Source organism: Astatotilapia calliptera, chromosome 10 (assembly GCF_900246225.1).
Source record: "Astatotilapia calliptera chromosome 10, fAstCal1.2, whole genome shotgun sequence".
Lineage (NCBI taxonomy): Eukaryota > Metazoa > Chordata > Actinopteri > Cichliformes > Cichlidae > Astatotilapia > Astatotilapia calliptera.
The window spans coordinates 6,826,235-6,846,614 of NC_039311.1; the positions used below are offsets into that span (position 1 = coordinate 6,826,235).

Here is a 20,380-nt window from a genome sequence, read left to right on the forward strand (position 1 = left end):
AATGGTGCCTTTCTACTCTACTGGAGCACTCAAAGTGCTTTATACACCGTGCTTCATTCACCCGTTGACACAGGCACTTTTCTAAATGCTGGCCTAACAGTCATATACATTCACACTCCAGTGAATTGAGCAACTTGCACAAGGATACTTTGGAAACCAGGGATTGAACCACCAACCTTCAAATTGTGAATTAGCTCTACCTCCTGTTCTGCATCCAGTTCTACTTCATGAGTTATATGTCTGTGAAGGTTCGCAGTCATCCAGCTCATTGTAGTCTTAGCTTAGAAAGAAAAGCATGTGGACTTCTTTAAGTTTCCTTGAGGTGAAACATCTTCGAGGAAACTTAAAGAACTCCAGACGCTTTCTTTCCAAGCTTCTGCAGGACACTCAGCTATGAGCACTGAGGTACATGAGAGACAGGGGCTGTGGCAGACAAGCTTTAAACTACAGCATCTTCAAAGCTTTTAACCATAGCAATGCTTTCTTGTGACTGGTATTGACTAGGGGTCACTGCCGAACGGATGCGACCGGGGGACACCATAGTGACTGGTATTGACTGAGGGTCACTACCGAACAGATGTGACCGGAGGATACTGTAGAGACTGGTATTGACTGAGGGTCACTACCGAACATATGCAACCAGGGAACACTGTAGTGACTGGTACTGACTGGGGATCACTGGGGGACAGTGTGAAGGAAATGGTCGAGGAAATCTCTCCCCAAAAGTGTGCTGTCAAACCTAGCATTGGCCCTACAATGCCAGACCACGTTTTCCAGTTGATCGCTCTACCCTTTAACATCCAGACTTTATAATCATAGTTATCATCAACCACAGATAACCCTTAATTGCAGAAAAGAGAATGCTTTTTATTAATAAATCTAGAAACATCTTTCTTACATCACCCTTTTAATAGAATACTGTTCCCAGTATGATAGGAAATGTTACATTTATGAATTGATAATAATAGCTTTCATCATCATTCATAAGAGCCTAAAAATGATTCAAATGAAGCTTTTGAATACCAGTACATGATGTTGGAGAAATGGTAATACATTTATCCAGAATGAAAGTAAATACTCAAGACTGAATATTGAATACAGCACAACTGTATGGTCCTTACCATATTACTTTTAATGAACAATTCATTTATTATTTAGAGACTTCTGTTATAGTGACCCTGACATTTAAAGCAAGTCTACAATGTCATAGTGAGTTAGAGGAAGCCGTTTGTGATGGAGACAAATTGTTGAGATGGCAGGAAGCCAATAGAAATTGAGATAGTGAGCAGTTGAGCAGCTGGAGTGCACTTGTCAGCACAGCAGTGTGATAGCAACTGTGTAAGCAAATTTGTGACTTTGCTCTATTTTATTTATGGGGAATCTGAAATTGTTCTTTTTATTTAACATGTTGAAAAGCTGTTTAGTATGATTTCATTTATGTGTTGCTTATAACAGAACAATCAAAAAATTACATAAGTTAGCCAGCAGTTTCTGGCCATGCTACCCTAGACACGCTGAATAAATTAGCCCTAGGCTGCCTTTCATGGGCAGCTTGTCAGATGAGGCAGATTACAGACTGATAGCACAGATCATGGCAAGGACACATGAGAGACTGACCATATATCTGTCTTGTACTTTGCACTGAGCATTAAAGTGGGGTGATGCTGTAAGCAGGGAGAAAATTTACATCCAAAAAATGTATCCATGTATCCATGCATACATTATATAGCGCAGAATACATGCTGCTTTTTCTGTTTGTTTGGGGGTACTTAAGAGCAGAGCCCTCGCCCACAAGGATGTGTGGTCTTTTCCTTTGCATCCCAATGAGAAGTTATTTTGGTTGGCCCTTGGTTGATTAGAGGCCTAATGGTAACCAAAGAAGCATGAAATTACTTTTTTTCAGTGCAGGCATACACACAAGCACACTCACATGCTCATACACATGCAGACCAACTGAAGTGGAACGCTACCACAGAATACTGATGCTCACCTTTCCCACTTTAACCTAATATTACTCAAATACTTTATTCCATTTCCAAGGAAATGGAGAAAGACAGTAGATGGGCAAACATTCCAAAATTAAATCAGAAATAAAGAAAAAGTTGAAAAATATTATGAATAATTGTAAAATTATTGTATAATTTATCAAATTGACTACAGCTCTGATTGACGTTTAACTGTTCATGGCAACTGATTTCTTAGTCAACTAAACAAGGCAACCCCCCCCCCCCCCCAAAAAAAAAAAAAAAAAAAAAAAAACTAGACTAACTAGCTAATATAGGAGAGACTAAGAGACACTCAGATATCAAGTTAATCTTACATTTTATACTCCAAACAGACAATGAAGAAAAACACTAAACTGTGGTTAAATAGGACAAATTAACATCCAAAAAGTGTGATGCAGTGTATGAGTGATGCACGTTGTGCATAACGGATTTGTAGTGTTTCTGAACATGGCTGAATAACATAACAACAGTTTACCATCATTTACCATGAGTGGGCATCAATTAAAATGATAGCAATTAGATAAAAAGAGCCCCAATATGTGTAGTGTTTTATGTCCACTTTAAAGTAGTAATGCAATCACAACACAAATCCTGGTTATCTATTTCTATAAGGGGATTCCAATTAATATTTGCATGTTGTGTTTACATTACAGTTAATAGATGATGTGTTTGTCATCTGACCCATTTTATTGGTAAGACATCAATTAGGGTTCTACTGTTTTAGTGACTCTTTTAAGTCCTTTGATTATTTGTTTGAAATAAAATTTTGACATTGCCATTTTCAATTTTTGTCAACCAGTTCATATTATAGTCATCAGTTGTTGATCATAAAATAATATGTGTGTGATGGCGAATTGTACAAGACAACAACATTAAAACTCATCTGATGGGAAAAAAATCACATGTAAAGCTAAATCTCTTATGATAGTGTTTGGGAAGTTACGAAGTTTCATTTTTGCCCTTCCTCATAGCAAAGATGGAATATAACGTCAAATATAATTGTTCAAATAAACAGGATTTTCTTTGATTGACATTTGGGGTTATGACCATTTGAAAGTTGAAAGTATAGCTATGCCATCTGTTGGTTTTAACCAGGGTCTAATAGGAAGTAATAGTAGCAGGCAACAAAGTGACAGTGTGCAATCTTTCTGTTGAAGAAGCAGCTTCTCACACATAGGTTTTCTTTGCTCTAAGTCATCCTGGGAAGTGTAAAAAACTTGTTGCAATGTGTAGATAGTGTCCATATGCAGTAATTCAAAAACAAATGACATGAATCCATTCCATAGAGCAGAGGTGTCAAACTCAAATACACAGTGGGCCAAAATTCAAAACTGGAGTCGTGGGCTAACAATAATATTTATTAAAAAAAAAAAATCTTCCTCCAGATATAAGAATGAATCTTTTCTTATGGACTCAAATAGGTTTTGCTGGAAAACTGAATATGGAACAAGCAAAGCTTAATACTAAACAATATATATATTAGCTGTATAATACCAGTAGGCCAGCTCTAATAGTAATTTGGTATGGCTTTGCGGGCCAAATTTGGCCCGCGGGCCAGAGTTTGACACCTATGCCATAGAGGGTCTTCTGGATCAACAAGTCAGTGGTTTATTTGACTGATGAATCTTTCTATGTCACATTTATGATTGTCTGGGTTTTGCTTTCAAAAGAAGGAAATGTACCTGTCTATACTGGTTAGTTTTTGTGAATAAGAACAAATTTACTTTCCTTTTACAAAGCACTAACATTATCACCCTTTTTGTACACTCAGAAAATAAGTGGCAATATGTTATTGGATTTTAGGCTGCATAAATAACTGTGCAAAATAAAACTTGACACTGGCTCTGCATTTGTCACATTTATCATTATCAGATGATGAGATCCCTAACCCTAACCCTAACCCTGAGAAAAATGTGTTCTCACATCCTATGCCCACACATCCTTAAGTGTTATAATATGTCTGGTTTTTTTTTTTAAGTTCAGTTTTATCTAGTGTGTGATAGATGTGATATGTTGTGTGATATAGCACAGAGATCCTTCTGTAGTCGTTATTTAAGCCAGTTTGTTTTCTAATGTGCTCATGTAGTTCATATTATAGTTAACTTTTTTAAAGGAAATCCAACATTAAATTATCTATAAACTGTGTTCTAGCATATGTTGGTCTAAGAGAGTGTTCGAAATGTCTGATTTGACCAGCTATTACCAACAAATCAGAAGTCAGGAACATGTACAGTATATTTGTACAGGTCAAATAGTTTCCATGTGGTGTCTGTCAAACATGTGAGGCTATAATTTTACATGAACTATTTCCTGTTTTCTGGCCTCTGCAGGAGGAACCTGACCAAGCTGTCTCTGATCTTCAGTCATATGCTGGCAGAAATCAAGGCAATCTTCCCTGGAGGACAATTCCAAGGAGACACGTTCAGGATTACCAAAGCTGATGCTGCTGACTTCTGGAGGAGATTTTTTGGTGAAAAGTAAGTGTCACCTCAGTATTATTTTTGTTGTTGTTTGTTTGTTTTTTGATAGATGTGTATGTTATTCACTTGTCCAAATTGGACATGCACACAAATAGTTGGGAATGACATATTCCATTAAATAATCAACACTAGAGCTGGGCGATAGAACGATAACGATATGTATCGCGATATAACTTTTACTCGATAGAGAAATTAAGCTATCGCGATAGACCTCGCCGCTCTTGTCCTCTTAAAAAAAAAAAAAAAAAAAAAAAAAAAAAAAAGGTCAGCCAATCCAAATAAAGTAGCGCAGAGCCGAACCAATCACAGCCGCAGTGTCACGTCGCGTCACTTGTTACGTACAGCACAAGTGCCAAGCCGCACGTGTGTTTGTTTGGGAAGCAGCCAGCGGGTAATGGAGCCAGCGCGTAATGGAGGAAATGAGTGTGCCGACTAGAAAAATCAACCGAGCGTGACCGAAGAGAAAACAGATGATGGTTCCAATGCCGGAGAGATTGTCGAACGGAAGAGCCATAGAAGTTCCGTAGTTTGAAGGTATTTCGGCTATTTCAAGTCTGACAAAAAACAGAGTAGCGTGCACTGTAAATTGTGCCGAAAGCAAGTCTGGAAATACAATAAACTGGTGCATGCGTCACACTGCGCCACGTTATTGTTTCGGTGAAATGAATTTCTACAATACTGTTACTGTTAATTCTACTCTCTGCAGTGTTTAAATGCTTACACATACACACAGTTACTGTCTGTCCACACATACGACTCGGTTCTGCTTCTATGCCGCAGCTTTGTTTACTTTTTCCCACCGAGGCTTCTAGACTTCTGATTGGCCAACATTTCTGCACGGTTAGGAATCTAGCGCCACCTGCTGCTTTGGCATGTTCATAGCAGCGTTTTCCTTCATTTCTCCCTTTATGTGCGGACAGGATTATTTTTTAAAACGAAAACGGAAAATCTCCGTTTTCAAAAATACCCATGTACGTGTGGACGTAGCCTCAGTCTCTGACTGGAAGCGCTAATTCGTCATTCGGCTTTTGTCAGACTAAAGTAACTGTTAAAACTGTTTGAAAAGCTAAGCTATACAACAAGGAGAGATTGAGAATTTCCTTTTAGTTCTCAGTTTATTTGATATTGACAAAAGTTAGTCAGTTTTGTCTGTTCTTCTGTAAAACAAACTAAGATTTATTTTTAGAATTAATACTTTGTTTCTAAGTGGAATTGACAATTTAGTCTGTTTCATTTGTTCTATTTTGAAACTTAAACGCTTTAGCGGCTGCCTTTTGTGTAGTTTGCAATATTTGCCTTTATTTATCTGAAAAAGTCTCATGTTCCTTAAGTACATCTACCCTGTTGAACTTATTATGGGAAATAAATATTTAAAAACAAGCTGCTGATTATTTCACATTTTACTTGTGAGCAACGGCACATTTAAATCTTACAAATATAGTTATTTGGCTTATATCGTGATAGATATCGTTATCGCCTGAAATGAAAAAAAACATATCGTGATATGAAAAAATCTCATATCGCCCAGCTCTAATCAACACCATCACTTTTAACGTGTAATGGTAAAAAGTAGTAAAACACCACTACAAATGTACCAAGCCTATTCTAGAGCTGGCTAGCTAAAAGTTTGTCAAATTCCACACTGGTGCTAAATTTCAAGTTCAAGTTCAAGTTCAAATTTTATTTGCCACATGCAGTGGCATGTTGCCCTGCAGTGGAATGAACCCGCCCCCCGACCTTACACACACAACACAGACATCACATGGGGATACAAGTCAGAGAACGGTTGCATTACAGAAAAAAAACACTGAAATGTACACTACAATGGGAAAATGCAAGAGGAAAAAAGAGACCTCTACTCATGCTGGGCTATAGGAGGACAGCATGAGAACAGGAAACAAAAAAACTCCTCTGCACAGAAAGCACATAAATGTCCACAGTACAACATTACAGAGCACGTGACCAGCAACAGGGTTGGGTAGGGGATGAGGAGTAATCCCAGGCAACACAGCAGCCATCCTGCCACTGCACCGTCTCTCCAGCGCGGGCCCAGACCCGCCTCGTGTTCCCAGGAGGCAACAAGCATCGAAGGCATTGGAAGGGGAAGGGGGATGAGTGAGTGCTCATCAGTGTAAGTGTATGTGTGTGCGTGTCCATAGTTCAGCTGAGACAGTGTCCTTCGCCCTACCAGGCTAAGTAAACAGTCTACCAGCCAACCCAGGTGGCCTTATAATGGGAAGGAACAGTCAAAACACAGTCGTTATCAGGGAGTTTTTGTTCGGCTCCAGCCTTAAGCCCACAGCTGGCGCCGAGGGGATATCCGCATTATCATGTTGATGTTGTTGATTTTTCTTTTATGCGAATAACTCATGAGAATTTTAAAGCTGTTCTTTAACACTCCAATACTGGTCTCTCACTCTCCCGTTGGAGAGCCGCGAGCTTCTCCATGATGTTGTCAAACTTGCACTCCGTGGTCTTGTCATTCTTGTGCTCAGAGAGCCGATTCTGAGAACTCACGACTGCAGTGAGCTGCTCCACGATGTAATCCAACTTTCGCTCAGAGGTGTTATTCTGAGGGAACTTCCCCTTGATGTAATCCAATATACGCTCGGAGGTGTTATTCTGAGTATTCACGGCAGCTGTAAGCTTCTCCAAGGTCTTAACCATGCTGCATTCAGTGAGCTCTTTCTGAGAAGTCGCGCCTCGTCCCATCGTTTCAATCCCAGCGGGCAGCCTTGGGGGGGTTTAAACAGCTGGTTCCGCTTTCTTAATTCTCCGATAAGCCAGGGCCAAGCCAGCTCCGATCAGCAAGAACCCTGTTATCATGGTTCCGAATAGGTAGATATCTTCAGCGTCCTCGATCGACAGTCCCGCCAGGCACACGATCCTCCATTTCTGCCACCCGTCCATCGTGTATCCGGCAGGGAAAGTCCCTCCAGGGCACTCGGGCTCTCCCAAGCCCAGACTTCTCGTTGAGAAAAGGGTGTCAGTAGCATTCAGAGACCAGTTGATCAAATCCATAATTCTCTTTTAGGTTTTAGAGAACAGACTGTGAGAGAGTGTTCCAGGGAAAGTAATACACATGAGACAAGACAAGGACACAAGAGGCTAAGCAGGGAAGATAAGGGGAAGGAGGAGAGAAGAAAAGTGCAACTGCCTTCGCCGAGAGCCAAACGAGAAAGAGTAATTTAGCAGTATTTTTCATTAAGCATATAATTTCAGATCATAACCATTTTCCATTCATACTGACAAAAGTCTGCAGTAGGGTAATGGTTACTTCCTTGTGAAGCAGTTTCTAATTCTTTTCAGTTTTATCAGGAGGACATTTTTGGCTAGTATTTTCCATGATTTTACAAATGTCTTAAAAGAATATGTTTTGCTCATATACCTTCCTCATAAAAATGTTTTTTTTATTTGCATAAAAAATGCAAAACTTATTTTGTGATATTCTTGGAATTTTGAGAATATTAGAAGATCCTGTTCCTATCATTTCAATACATTACACAATATATGTAATTCAGTATAATAGTGAATTAAAGTGTTTGTTATGAAAAATGTCATGTTAAAAAAAATCCACTTGTGTAGAGAGATATAAATTGCTACTGGATGCACTATCACTGCTTTATTTTGATTCTGTAAAACCTCATAATTATCTCTAAGACAATATGTTTTTTTCAATGTAGTTGAATTATCTCTGCTCATCCTACACTGTGTTCAGAGCCACCTTAGAAACTAAGTATAGTATAATCTGTTAGATTATTAGATTTTTGCAAACCGAAGCTGAGGTATAGCCCTTTAATCAGTCAAAGGGTCACACTTGTTACCCATCCTGAGAGAAGATTGAGATGTCAGGACTTGGCTTGAGGCTAACTGCACATAATGTCTTTCAGATGAATTTACTGTTTATATTGTAAGGAAGCTGATGCTGATGCTCACTATAAATAAACATTCATAAATTTAAGCAGAAAACATCACTATGGCCACTATTAGCCAAATTAGCCAACTGTGTCAGATAGGAAGCTGTTGGAGGTATATGAAATGGTGGTGGTCAGAGGGCCCGGTGGCGCCAGTGTCCGGCAGCTGTGTGCTTAGGGTTATTATCCTGTTGAAGATAAACCTTTGCCACATTTCAAAAGCCAGAGCACTTTGAAGGAGGCCGTCATCAAGGATGTCTCTGTAGATTGCTGCTGTCATTTTTTCCTCAACCCTGACTAATCTCCCAGTTCTGCTGCTGATGCTGGCACCACGATGCTTCACTGTAGGGATGGTATTAGCCAGGTGGTGAGCAGTGCCTGCTTTCCATGACACACGGGATTCAGGCCAAAAAGTTAAATCTTTGTTTAAGAGAGACCTGTCATGAGGAATGATTTCCGTCTGGCTGCTCTACCATACAGGCTTGATCGGTGAAGTGCTGCAGAAATGATACTCCTTCTATCCCAACTTGCTCAGACTGGCCAAGTAGCTAACAGTCCCGGTGTTTCAAAATCTTCCTATTATGGATGATGGCGGTCACTGTGCTGATTGGGATCTTCAGTGCTGCAGACATTTTTCTATACCCCCACCCCAAGTTCTGTGACTTGATACAGTCCTGTCTTGAAAATCTACAGACAACTCCTCTGACCTTTCTTGCACTGTCATCAAAGGGACCTTATATAGACAGGTGTGTGTCAGGGTGCAACTGAGCTCAGTTTTCGGTGTCATGCAAGAATTACACTTCTGAATTTTAAGCAAACTTTTTCCACTTTGTTGTTATTGGATAATGTATGTAGAATTTTGAGTTGAAAAATGAATTTACATTTACATTTTACAATAAGGCTGTAACATAACACATTGTGGAGGAAGCAAAGCACTGTGAATACTTTTCTCTTCCTCTGGGATTAATGGTACAGTCCAAATTACGGTTACAGTTGTGTCATTTTAAAAATGCGATGTAAAAAGGATGACTTAAAAAACAAAAAAACAAATACATTAAACATTGGGCACCAAATTCTGTAAATTTTCAAAATGCCCGAAATGCCAGTTTTGTGTGGATTTTTTTTATCCACAGTTTTTTTTTTTTTACCCTAATAGAAGATAGTGTTTAAGGCAATAGCTTCACATTTTCACAGATACACTGTTGGATATTTTTCAGAAAATGAAATTTAAACTGTGAATCATATATTTTGTTTTAATATGTTAAAACGATATGTTATGAATTAATTAAATTCACATACAGTGGGGCAAAAAAGTATTTAGTCAGCCACCGATTGTGCAAGTTCCCCCACTTAAAATGATGACAGAGGTCAGTAATTTGCACCAGAGGTACACTTCAACTGTGAGAGACAGAATGTGAAAAAAAAAATCCATGAATCCACATGGTAGGATTTGTAAAGAATTTATTCGTAAATCAGGGTGGAAAATAAGTATTTGGTCAATAACAAAAATACAACTCTACTTTGTAACATAACCTTTGTTGGCAATAACAGAGGTCAAACGTTTACTATAGGTCTTTACCAGGTTTGCACACACAGTAGCTGGTATTTTGGCCCATTCCTCCATGCAGATCTTCTCGAGAGCAGTGATGTTTTGGGGCTGTCGCCGAGCAACATGGACTTTCAACTCCCGCCACAGATTTTCTATGGGGTTGAGGTCTGGAGACTGGGTAGGCCACTCCAGGACTTTCAAATGCTTCTTACGGAGCCACTCCTTTGTTGCCCGGGCGGTGTGTTTTGGATCATTGTTATGTTGGAAGACCCAGCCTCGTTTCATCTTCAAAGTTCTCACTGATGGAAGGAGGTTTTGGCTCAAAATCTCACGATACATGGCCCCATTCATTCTGTCCTTAACACGGATCAGTCGTCCTGTCCCCTTGGCAGAAAAACAGCCCCATAGCATGATGTTTCCACCTCCATGCTTCACAGTAGGTATGGTGTTCTTGGGATGCAACTCAGTATTCTTCTTCCTCCAAACACGACGAGTTGAGTTTATACCAAAAAGTTCTACTTTGGTTTCATCTGACCACATGACATTCTCCCAATCCTCTGCTGTATCATCCATGTGCTCTCTGGCAAACTTCAGACGGGCCTGGACATGCACTGGCTTCAGCAGCGGAACACGTCTGGCACTGCGGGATTTGATTCCCTGCCGTTGTGGTGTGTTACTGATGGTGACCTTTGTTACTTTGGTCCCAGCTCTCTGCAGGTCATTCACCAGGTCCCCCCGTGTGGTTCTGGGATCTTTGCTCACCGTTCTCATGATCATTTTGACCCCACGGGATGAGATCTTGCGTGGAGCCCCAGATCGAGGGAGATTATCAGTGGTCTTGTATGTCTTCCATTTTCTGATGATTGCTCCCACAGTTGTTTTTTCACACCAAGCTGCTTGCCTATTGTAGATTCACTCTTCCCAGTCTGGTGCAGGTCTACAATACTTTTCCTGGTGTCCTTCGAAAGCTCTTTGGTCTTGGCCATGGCGGAGTTTGGAGTCTGACTGTTTGAGGCTGTGGACAGGTGTCTTTTATACAGATGATGAGTTCAAACAGGTGCCATTCATACAGGTAACGAGTGGGGGACAGAAACGCTTCTTACAGAAGACGTTACAGGTCTGTGAGAGCCAGAGATTTTCCTTGTTTGAGGTGACCAAATACTTATTTTCCAACCTAATTTACGAATAAATTCTTTACAAATCCTACCATGTGAATTCATGGATTTTATTTTCACATTCTGTCTCTCACAGTTGAAGTGTACCTCTGGTGCAAATTACTGACCTCTGTCATCATTTTAAGTGGGGGAACTTGCACAATCGGTGGCTGACTAAATACTTTTTTGCCCCACTGTATATGGTAAAGGGGCTGATTCTTATATAGCGCTTTTCTACTCTCCCGGAGTACTCAAAGCACTGTATATAACATGCCATATTCACCCAATCTCGCAAGCACTTTCTTTATACATAGTGCTTTCTAACTACAGTCACACATTCATACGCTGACAGATGCATCAGAAAGTAACTTGGGGTTAGTATCTTGCCCAAGGATACTTGACATGCAGCCTGGAGGAGCCAGGGATCGAACCACCAACCTTCCGATCAGTAGGGTACCTGCTCTACCTCCTGAGCTACAGCCACCCCCTTGTGATTTGGTGTATATTGTATTATGTATACAATAGCAATTATGTATGTATTAACACTAAATCACGAGAGTTCTGTTACAGGGCTTTATAATCTAAGGTAGAGACCCCGAAGTAATAGAGAGAGAAAGCCCCCCACAATTAAACGTCCCTCTATGAGCAAGCACTTGACGACAGTGGGGAGGAAATACTGCCTTTTATCAGAAAGAAATCTCTGGCAGTACTATAAGGTCTTGAAGATAAAATCAGTCCTGGTTATTCAATGCATTGTATGTGAGGAGAAGGATTTTAAATTAAATTCTGAATCTAACAGGGAGCCAATGAAGGGAATGCTCTCTCTTTCGCTGCAGCATGTTGGATCAATGGACAGCTTTTCAGGGAGTTTTTAGGACAAGCCTAGTCCAGCCGAGAAGTAATAAATGCAAAAACTAGTTTTTCATCTCTATGACAGGATGTTTCTAATTTTAGAGATACTTTACAACTACATGAGCAGTCCTGAACTGGTCATGTGTGTGCTCAATAAACTGGCAAATTACAGCAGGATTTTCCTATCCTCAGTCAGAAGGCACAGGTGACTTATATGATGAAAGAGGGGGTCTACAGCAATGATAATTAGGGTTCCTTTAATCCAAAACATCTCCAGAAGTGAATTCGTATGAGTATATGTATGTGTGTGGTTCTGTAAAATAACAGAAATTACAATTAGCAAACAATTAAAGTCAACCTAACTGGTCTAAAAAATACAGAAAGGGTTGAACAGAAAGTCTAATTCGAAAATGACTAAACCCCACCCCCTGGTGGACACAAATGGGCTGCTGCACAGGGATAGACTCCATCTTTACTTTGGGCAGCTCAGTTCACAAGGGTAGCGCCATTTTGGTCAGATCAGCATGAATATACATTGTCTCGTGGCTACACAAACCGCTGGAAAACTCTATAAAAGCATCACCCAATGTACATAGGTAAGTATTTGATAAGTTACAACCATAGAACAAACAAATACAAGGCACTTACTTATCATTCACGCACACGCACGACACATGTTCAGTACAACAGCCCAGCTCCACCAGCGCTATCACGGTGAACCAGCGCAAACTCAAACAAAGGATGGGAGGAATGTACCATCTTAGCAGTGGTTAGAGGGTGTCCGTGGAACAGTCTATATACACAAATCACAGGGGTTTTATACAGCCGCCCCCTAATGTGTATAGCACATTAGTAAACATTAAAAAACCCATGTGAATATGACTAAGGACATTCAGCTGACAGTTCAGGTAAAGTGATAAGTTTTGACATAGGCCGTTGGTATTTATGTTTCCCAATGGCGACTTCAGCTACTCGCACCTGTCCATCCGGGCTGGGAAACACGTGTGTTACCTGTCCTACGGGCCAGGAAGCCCGTGGGAGCTGATAGTCCACCACCATGACAGTCTGTCCCACTTTCAAAGGTGGAGTAGTCTGGTTCCACTTCTGGTGAGGCTGCAGTCCAGGCAGGTAGCGCTGAATGAACTGAGTCCAGAACTGGTCCGCTATGACTTGGCTGTGACGCCATTTCCGCCTTCCAAGTTCTTCTCTGGTGCCATAAACTGCCTGGGGAAGGGAAGCATCGCGCCGCCCCATGAGCAACATATTTGGCGTGATTGGATCAACATCTGCAATATCCGAGGAAACGTATCCCAGTGGCTTGGAATTAAGTATGCCCTCTACTTCAATAAGAACAGTAAGCAACAAATCCTCTGGCACCGCTTGACCTTTGAGAGCAACTTGAAGTGCAGATTTGACTGAACGGATCTCCCGTTCCCAGGCTCCCCCAAAATGTGGAGCATGCGGAGGGTTGAAGTGGAAAATGATGCTCTGTTCACTGAGCTCCTGCAGTCGTGGCTCCATCACTTTGAATGCCTCCTGCAGCTCTCTGTCTCCTCTGAAATTGGTGACCTGATCACTCAGTATTTCAAAAGGTTTTCCTCTTCAAGCAATAAATCTGCGCAGAGCCATGAGAAAGGAGTCAGTGTCCATACCAGTGAGAAGGTCGAGGTGAATGCAGCGGGTCGTAAGGCATTTAAATATAATTCCCCACCGTTTCTCTTGTCTCCTACCTACTGTATCTTTATAGTGAAAGGGCCAAAACAGTCAATTCCTGTGGACCAGAATGGCGTCTGATTTAATCGCAAGCGGGTAGCAGGGAGATCAGACATCTTCGGTGAAACAGGCTTGGCTCTCCACTTCTTACACTCAAAACAGCGATACTGATGCTTCCTTATGGCCTGTCTGCCTCTTAAAATCCAATACCTGCGTCTCAATTCGGCAAAGACACGTTCTGGGCCAGGATGCAGGAGACGTGTATCCTAGTCTTTGATGATGAGCTGAGTAGCAGGATGGTCTGGTGACAACACGATAGGATGCAGAGTGTTAACATCCATCTGCTCTGCTCGCTGGAGACGTCCACCTACTCGTATGAGGCCAAGCTGACTGTCATATTTGGGAGAAAGGTTGCTCAGTCTGCTGTCTTTGTACACCTCTTTCCCAGATTTAAGTGTGTGTACTTCAACAGGGAAGCTATCTTGTTGTGCCTGTTTGAGAATTTGAACTTCTGTCTCTAAGCGTTGTGCCGCTGACATAGGGAGGACAGCCGCCCCGTGAGAAGACAGGTAGGTGGCCTGCACCAAATCAGCCCAGGTGTTGTATGCAGGATCAGACTGTGCCAAATCTGTAGTGACATAGGCACAGAAAGCTGATTTCTTTAACTCAGTATTATCTTCAGTGTCTGTACTCACAGTAGGTCGTGCTGGCCACTGCTCAGATGCTTGTCTCAGGAAGGGGGGCCCATCCATCCACTGGCTAGGTTTTGACAGCTCACGTAATGGTTTTCCCCGGGTGATGTCATCTGCTGGGTTCAAAGCCGAGGGGACATACCTCCAGCTGGCGGCCTCAGTCAGCTCCTGTATTTTGGCAATACGAGTACCTACAAACACTTTATAGTGGCAGGACTCGGACTAGATCCAGTTCAACACAGTGGTAGAATCGGTCCATAAAGTAGTCTCACTAATGGGCAGAGTAAGCTCACTGAGGAGGAGTCTAGACAGTTGTGCACCAGCCAGTACGGCACACAGCTCTAAACGGGGAATTGACAGTTTCTTGCGGGGAGCTACACGTGATCTGGCCATGATAAAGGCAGTGTGGACCTCATGTTCTGCCGATTTAAATCTCAAATATGCCACTGCTCCGTAAGCACACTCTGACGCATCACAGAATACATGCAGCTGGAAAGTTCCCTCTTGGGTTGCTGGGGCTGTGTAGCATCTAGGCAGACAGATTTCTTGTAGATACTGTAGCTCACTCACCCACTCTTGCCACCATTGGAGTAACTCGCCCTCGATGGGATCATCCCAGTTCCTGTCGTTCTGCCACAGACGTTGAACAATAACCTTTGCCCGGGTCGTGAAGGGGATGATGAAACCCAGTGGGTCGTATTGAGAGGCGAGGATGCTGTAGATGTTTCTCATGGTTGACTCCTGAGGAACCACTGGCTGACATCTGTAGGCGATCTGGTCTGTGGAGCAGTGCCATGCCAAGCCTAAGGTTGGTTCTTGGGGATGTGGTTGGTGTTCAGTCAACCACAGCTCGCAGGTAGGGGACTTTGCTTCAGAGGGGAGATGAACAATGGCCTCTGGGTAGTTACTGGCCCACTGTCGGATTTCGAAACCACCAGTAGATAGCAACTCTCTGATGATAACATCGACAAGTGGTCGTGCCTGCGAAGCAAAGGGCAGAGATTGCAAACAGTTATCGACATAAAATGAGTGCAGCACGGAGTCTAGTACTTGTTCATTGCCATCTTTATGATCCTGCACATGGCGCTGAAGGGCATACGTGGCACAACAGGGGCTGCATGTGGTTCCAAAGGGCAGGACACACCACTCATAAATGTCCGGGCTCCGATCTCTTTCCATATCTCTCCACACGAATCTCAGCAGGGGCCGGTCATGCGAAAGAAGCCGCACCTGATGGAACATACCTCGTATGTCCCCACTCACAGCAACAGGGTGCTCCCTAAATCTCAACAGGACACCTATAAAGGATGGACCGAGAGTTGGACCTGGTAGCAGCTGATCGTTAAGGCAGTCTTGCCTGTATTGGAAGGAATAGTTGAAAACTATCCTAGGTTTATTGTTATGATGCACAATATGATGGGGAATGAACCAGGATTCATCTGTGCGGTTTGCCTCTTCAGGAGTGAGTTTTCTTACATAACCTGCTTGTTCCAGTTTGTGTATTTCTGCATTGTACACAGCCACTAGATCAGGATCTTTAATCAGGCGCTTCTCTGTGGACCGAAGGAGAGCCATCACTGCCATGGTCAGTTCGTAGTTTAGTGGAGTCTCTGCGGCGGAGCAGAGGAGTAGCATAGCGAGCTATTCCATCCACCTGTACACGTTCTGTGGTTTTCTTCAGTAACTCCAGTGCCTCTTTGTCTTGTTTAGAGCGAGTTACCTCTTTCTCTGATCGAAAGGGGAGCACATCTAACTGCCACAGCTTCTCAACGTTCTGTCTTAGCGCTTGAGAGGGAGTTGGTAACAGGGATGTGTGCAGACATGAAGCTTCACTAGGTAGATGTAGAAAGGTAGCCGGTCCCTGGATGGCCCAACCGAGGTTAGTGTTGACAGCAACAGGGCTGCCTAGTGGACCAACTTTGACAGGTGACAGAGGGGTGATGAGCTGGACATTATCTGAGCCTATAAGAAGCATAGGCTGCACATCCTTAAATGCTTTGATGGGAACGTCGGCCAGATGTGGATATCTCTGACGGAGTATGTCCACTGGACAGGATTGTTTTGCCAGATTAAGTTCTTTAGCAGTAAAAACACGTCTGATGTGATGTTTGATTTGGGGAGAGCTGGGTGCGCTTAGTTCAAAAGAAACGCATGCGCCTTGTAACTGTGACACCTCCTGCCTGATGGTTCATAGTTTGAGGGACTCCTCTGTGATATTTAATTGCAGGTAATGAACCCCTGCAGATAAAACAATAGTCCACTCTGATCTGTCGTCAAGAATGGCGTAGGTGGACAGAGATCGCCCATTATTGTGGAGGGTAACTGGGACCACTTTAAGCATGACTCTGCCTGAGTGAGTGACTTGGGCCAAATGCACCATGCTGGAGGCTGTACTCAATGTCAGGATACTCTTGTTTGAGCTGGAGAATTATTAAGAATTATGGACTTTAAAGTCTTATTCAGACACTTCACCAACCCGTCAGTCTCTCTGGATGCCGACTCAGGAGATAACCTGAAACACCTTTCGATAGTGAATTGCCCCAATTTTCAATTTTCATCACTTAGCCAAAGCCTAATTTCACAGTGTTGTCAGAAGACTGCTCAAGGGGAAAATCTTCCATGAAGTAAACCATCGGAACTGGGGATGCCCCTGAGAGACTTCCAATTTCCTCCTGCCTGGAGAGTGTTGGAGGAATTTGCATCACCGCTGAACACAGCACAGACATATGTGCCTACCAGTTGTGTGCACATCCCTAAACAATGCCTCATCGGTTTATTAAACTGGAACCATTCCGTTCCCAGAATTAACCGATGTTCCAGAAGGGAGCTAACTGCAGCCTTGACTCTTTTCCCTTGGATTTGGTGGACTAAGATCTATGTGGAACCCTTCTGCCAACATATCCACCACTTCCAGGTTCGCTGACCAACAGAGACCCACTCTACCAGATCTGTTTGTCCCGGGAGCCCCACAAACTGTTCCAACATGGCTAAATCCAGCAGCTGTGTTCCCGTCTCAATCGGCCCGATTGAGACGATGCAGCAACCACCTGGCTCCTGCATCTCAGAGCTGTTGCATGTAGGTGAAGGGTCAATCCTTAAACTATATCCCTCTTCCCTGGAGTTGCCCTGCAGACATTTGTGAATTTGCCCCACAATACCTGCCACTGTCTGGGCCTCCCTCAAAAAAAGGGACAGCATCCGCAACATCCATTCTGCCACTAGACACTGGCACACCTCAACTGTGGCCATGAACAGCTCCAGAAATGACTGCTATTTACAGAACACTGTTATAAAATATATCATTGTCTTTGTATTTCCTGAACCTTATTAGTGAATGCCATTGAGATGTTTTGTCCTTTAATAAGAATTAATCACAAACATTTTTTAGATTTTAGATTTTTACATTACAGTGTTCCCTCATTTATCGTGGGAGCTATGTTCTAAAAATAACCCATGATAGGTGAAATCCACAAAATAGCCAGCTTTATTATTTACAATTATTATAGATGTTTTCAGGCTGTAAAGCCCCTCACTACACACTTTATACACTTTTCTCAGACAAGCATGAACATTTTTACACTTTTCTCTCTTGTTTAAACGCTCTGAAAGTTCAAACCTTCGTAGAAAAATAAGTCCAGTATTATAGAATGAAACCAAAGATCAAACCCTGTTTTCAGGTCCACAACATGGGAATAGAGTAGCTGCGAGAGAATTCAACATTAATGAATCAATGGTACGGAAGTAGAGGAACCAAGAAGAATGAGTTGAGTGAAGTTTGACTTATCTGACTGTTTTGTGTCGGTTAATGCGCCTTATGGTCCGAAAAATACGGTAACTTCTACCTTCCTTTAGCATGTCCAGAAGTCCAACTTTTTGTGCGATGATTAGCATCTTCCTCTGCCTTTTGGATGCTACCGCCGGTGCTTTTGACAGTGCAAAACATTTCGTCCACATTGTTTTCATTCAGAAACGTTTTTCAGCGCAGAGCTGTGTTCATGAAAACTCGGACATAAGGATATCAGTCTTCTTTTATCTTGTGGTAACTGTGAGAGCATATGGACTCTCCTCCTTTCAACAAATTGAAGGCTTCAGTAGTACCAACAAAACTGAATATAAACTCAAATCTATGGAATTCACATAGTAATATAGATTGCATTTTTTGGGGTCTTTTGGGGTCCGTCTAATGTCCCAAGTTTGCTTCATTTTTTATACACATTGCCAGAGAGCCCCCTATAAAACACAGCCCAAACAGCTGATTAGTTACACACCCATGCACATTTATTCTTAATTTCACTTGAAAGAAGTTTTACTTTAATATTTCTATTTTTGCTGTTGAGTTGCATTCATCATCTTGTCAGTGCAGTAAACATTCTGCCTGAGAGGTCAATAAATCTACTGGTTGTTACCTTATATAGCACTTTTGTACTCTACCTGAGCACCAGTGGTGCTTTATATACACTGAACAAAAATATAAACGCAACACTTTTGTTTTTGCTCCCATTCCCCATGGGATGGACGTAGAGACCTAAAATTCATTCCAGATACACAATATAACCATCCCTCCCAAACAGTGGTCACAAATCAGTCCAAATGTGTGGTAGTGGGCACATCTGCTATATTGAGATAATCCATCCCACCTCACAGGTGTGCCACATCAGGATGCTGATCTGACATCATGAGTAGTGCACAGGTGTACCTCAGACTGCCCACAACAAAAGGCCACCCTGGAATGTGCAGTTTTTTGCGCTATTGGGGGTCTGGGGACCCAGAACCGGTCAGTATCTGGTGTGACCACCATTTGCCTCATGCAGTGCAACACATCGTCGCATGGAGTCTATCAGATTGTCAATTGTGGCCTGTGGAATGTTGGTCCACTCCACTTCAATGGCTGTGCGAGGTTGTTGGATATTCGTGGGAACTGGTACACGCTGTCGTATACGCCGGTCAAGCACATCCCGAACATGCTCAATGGGTGACATGTCCGGTGAGTATGCTGGCAATGCAAGAACTGGGACATTCTCAGCTGCCATCTGCCCTGAACAATGTGAACCATGATTCATCCGTGAAGCGCACACCTCTCCAACGTGCCAGATGCCATCGAATGTGAGCATTTGCCCACACAAGTCTGTTACGGCGACGAGCTGGAGTCAGGTCAAGACTCCGATGAGGACGACGGGCATGCAGTTGAGCGTCCCTGAGACGGTTTCTGACAGTTTGTGCAGAAATTGTTTGGTTGTGCAAACCAATTGTTCCAGCAGCTGTCTGGGTGGCTGGTCTCAGACGATCTTGGAGGTGAACCTGCTGGATGTGAAGGTCCTGGGCTGGTGTGGTTACACGAGGTCTGCGGTTGTGAGGCCGGTTGGATGTGCTGCCATATTCTCTGAAATGCCTGTGGAGATGGCTTATGGTTGAGAAATGAACATTCAATGCACGGGCGACAGATCTGGTTGACATTGCTGCTGTCAGCATGCCAATTGCACGCTCCCTCATTGCTTGTGGCATCTGTGGCATTTTGCTGTGAGACAAAACTGCACATTCCAGGGTGGCCTTTTGTTGTGGGCAGTCTGAGGTACACCTGTGCACTACTCATGATGTCAGATCAGCATCCTGATGTGGCACACCTGTGAGGTGGGATGGATTATCTCAATATAGCAGATGTGCCCACTACCACACATTTGGACTGATTTGTGACCACTGTTTGGGAGGGATGGTTATATTGTGTATCTGGAATGAATTTTAGGTCTCTACGTCCATCCCATGGGGAATGGGAGCAGTAACAAAAGTGTTGCGTTTATATTTTTGTTCAGTGTAAAATGCTCCATTCACACCATCATCCATTATCTATGCGCTTTCTATCTCAACATTCACACGCCGATGGATGCATCGGAGAGCAACTTGGTGTTAGTATGCTGCTAAAGGATATTTAGGCATAGAAAGTATTTGGTTCATGCAATGTTTGTGTTATCTTTAATTTCACATGGGATCTTGCCTTTTCAAGTGGTTTTAAACATTAAATTAGG

The 20,380-nt window shown here is 42.6% G+C and overlaps 1 protein-coding gene across 6 annotated transcripts in view; it reads left to right on the plus strand.

Annotated features, from left to right (window-relative positions):
* Positions 1-20,380, plus strand: part of cblb (Cbl proto-oncogene B, E3 ubiquitin protein ligase) — a 181,341-nt gene that overhangs the window by 9,510 nt on the left and 151,451 nt on the right. For all 6 annotated transcript variants that reach the window (XM_026181708.1, XM_026181707.1, XM_026181705.1 and 3 more), the window contains exon 4: positions 4,337-4,483. In XM_026181708.1, coding sequence (XP_026037493.1) covers positions 4,337-4,483 — 147 coding nt within the window. The remainder of the gene's footprint in view (positions 1-4,336; positions 4,484-20,380) is intronic.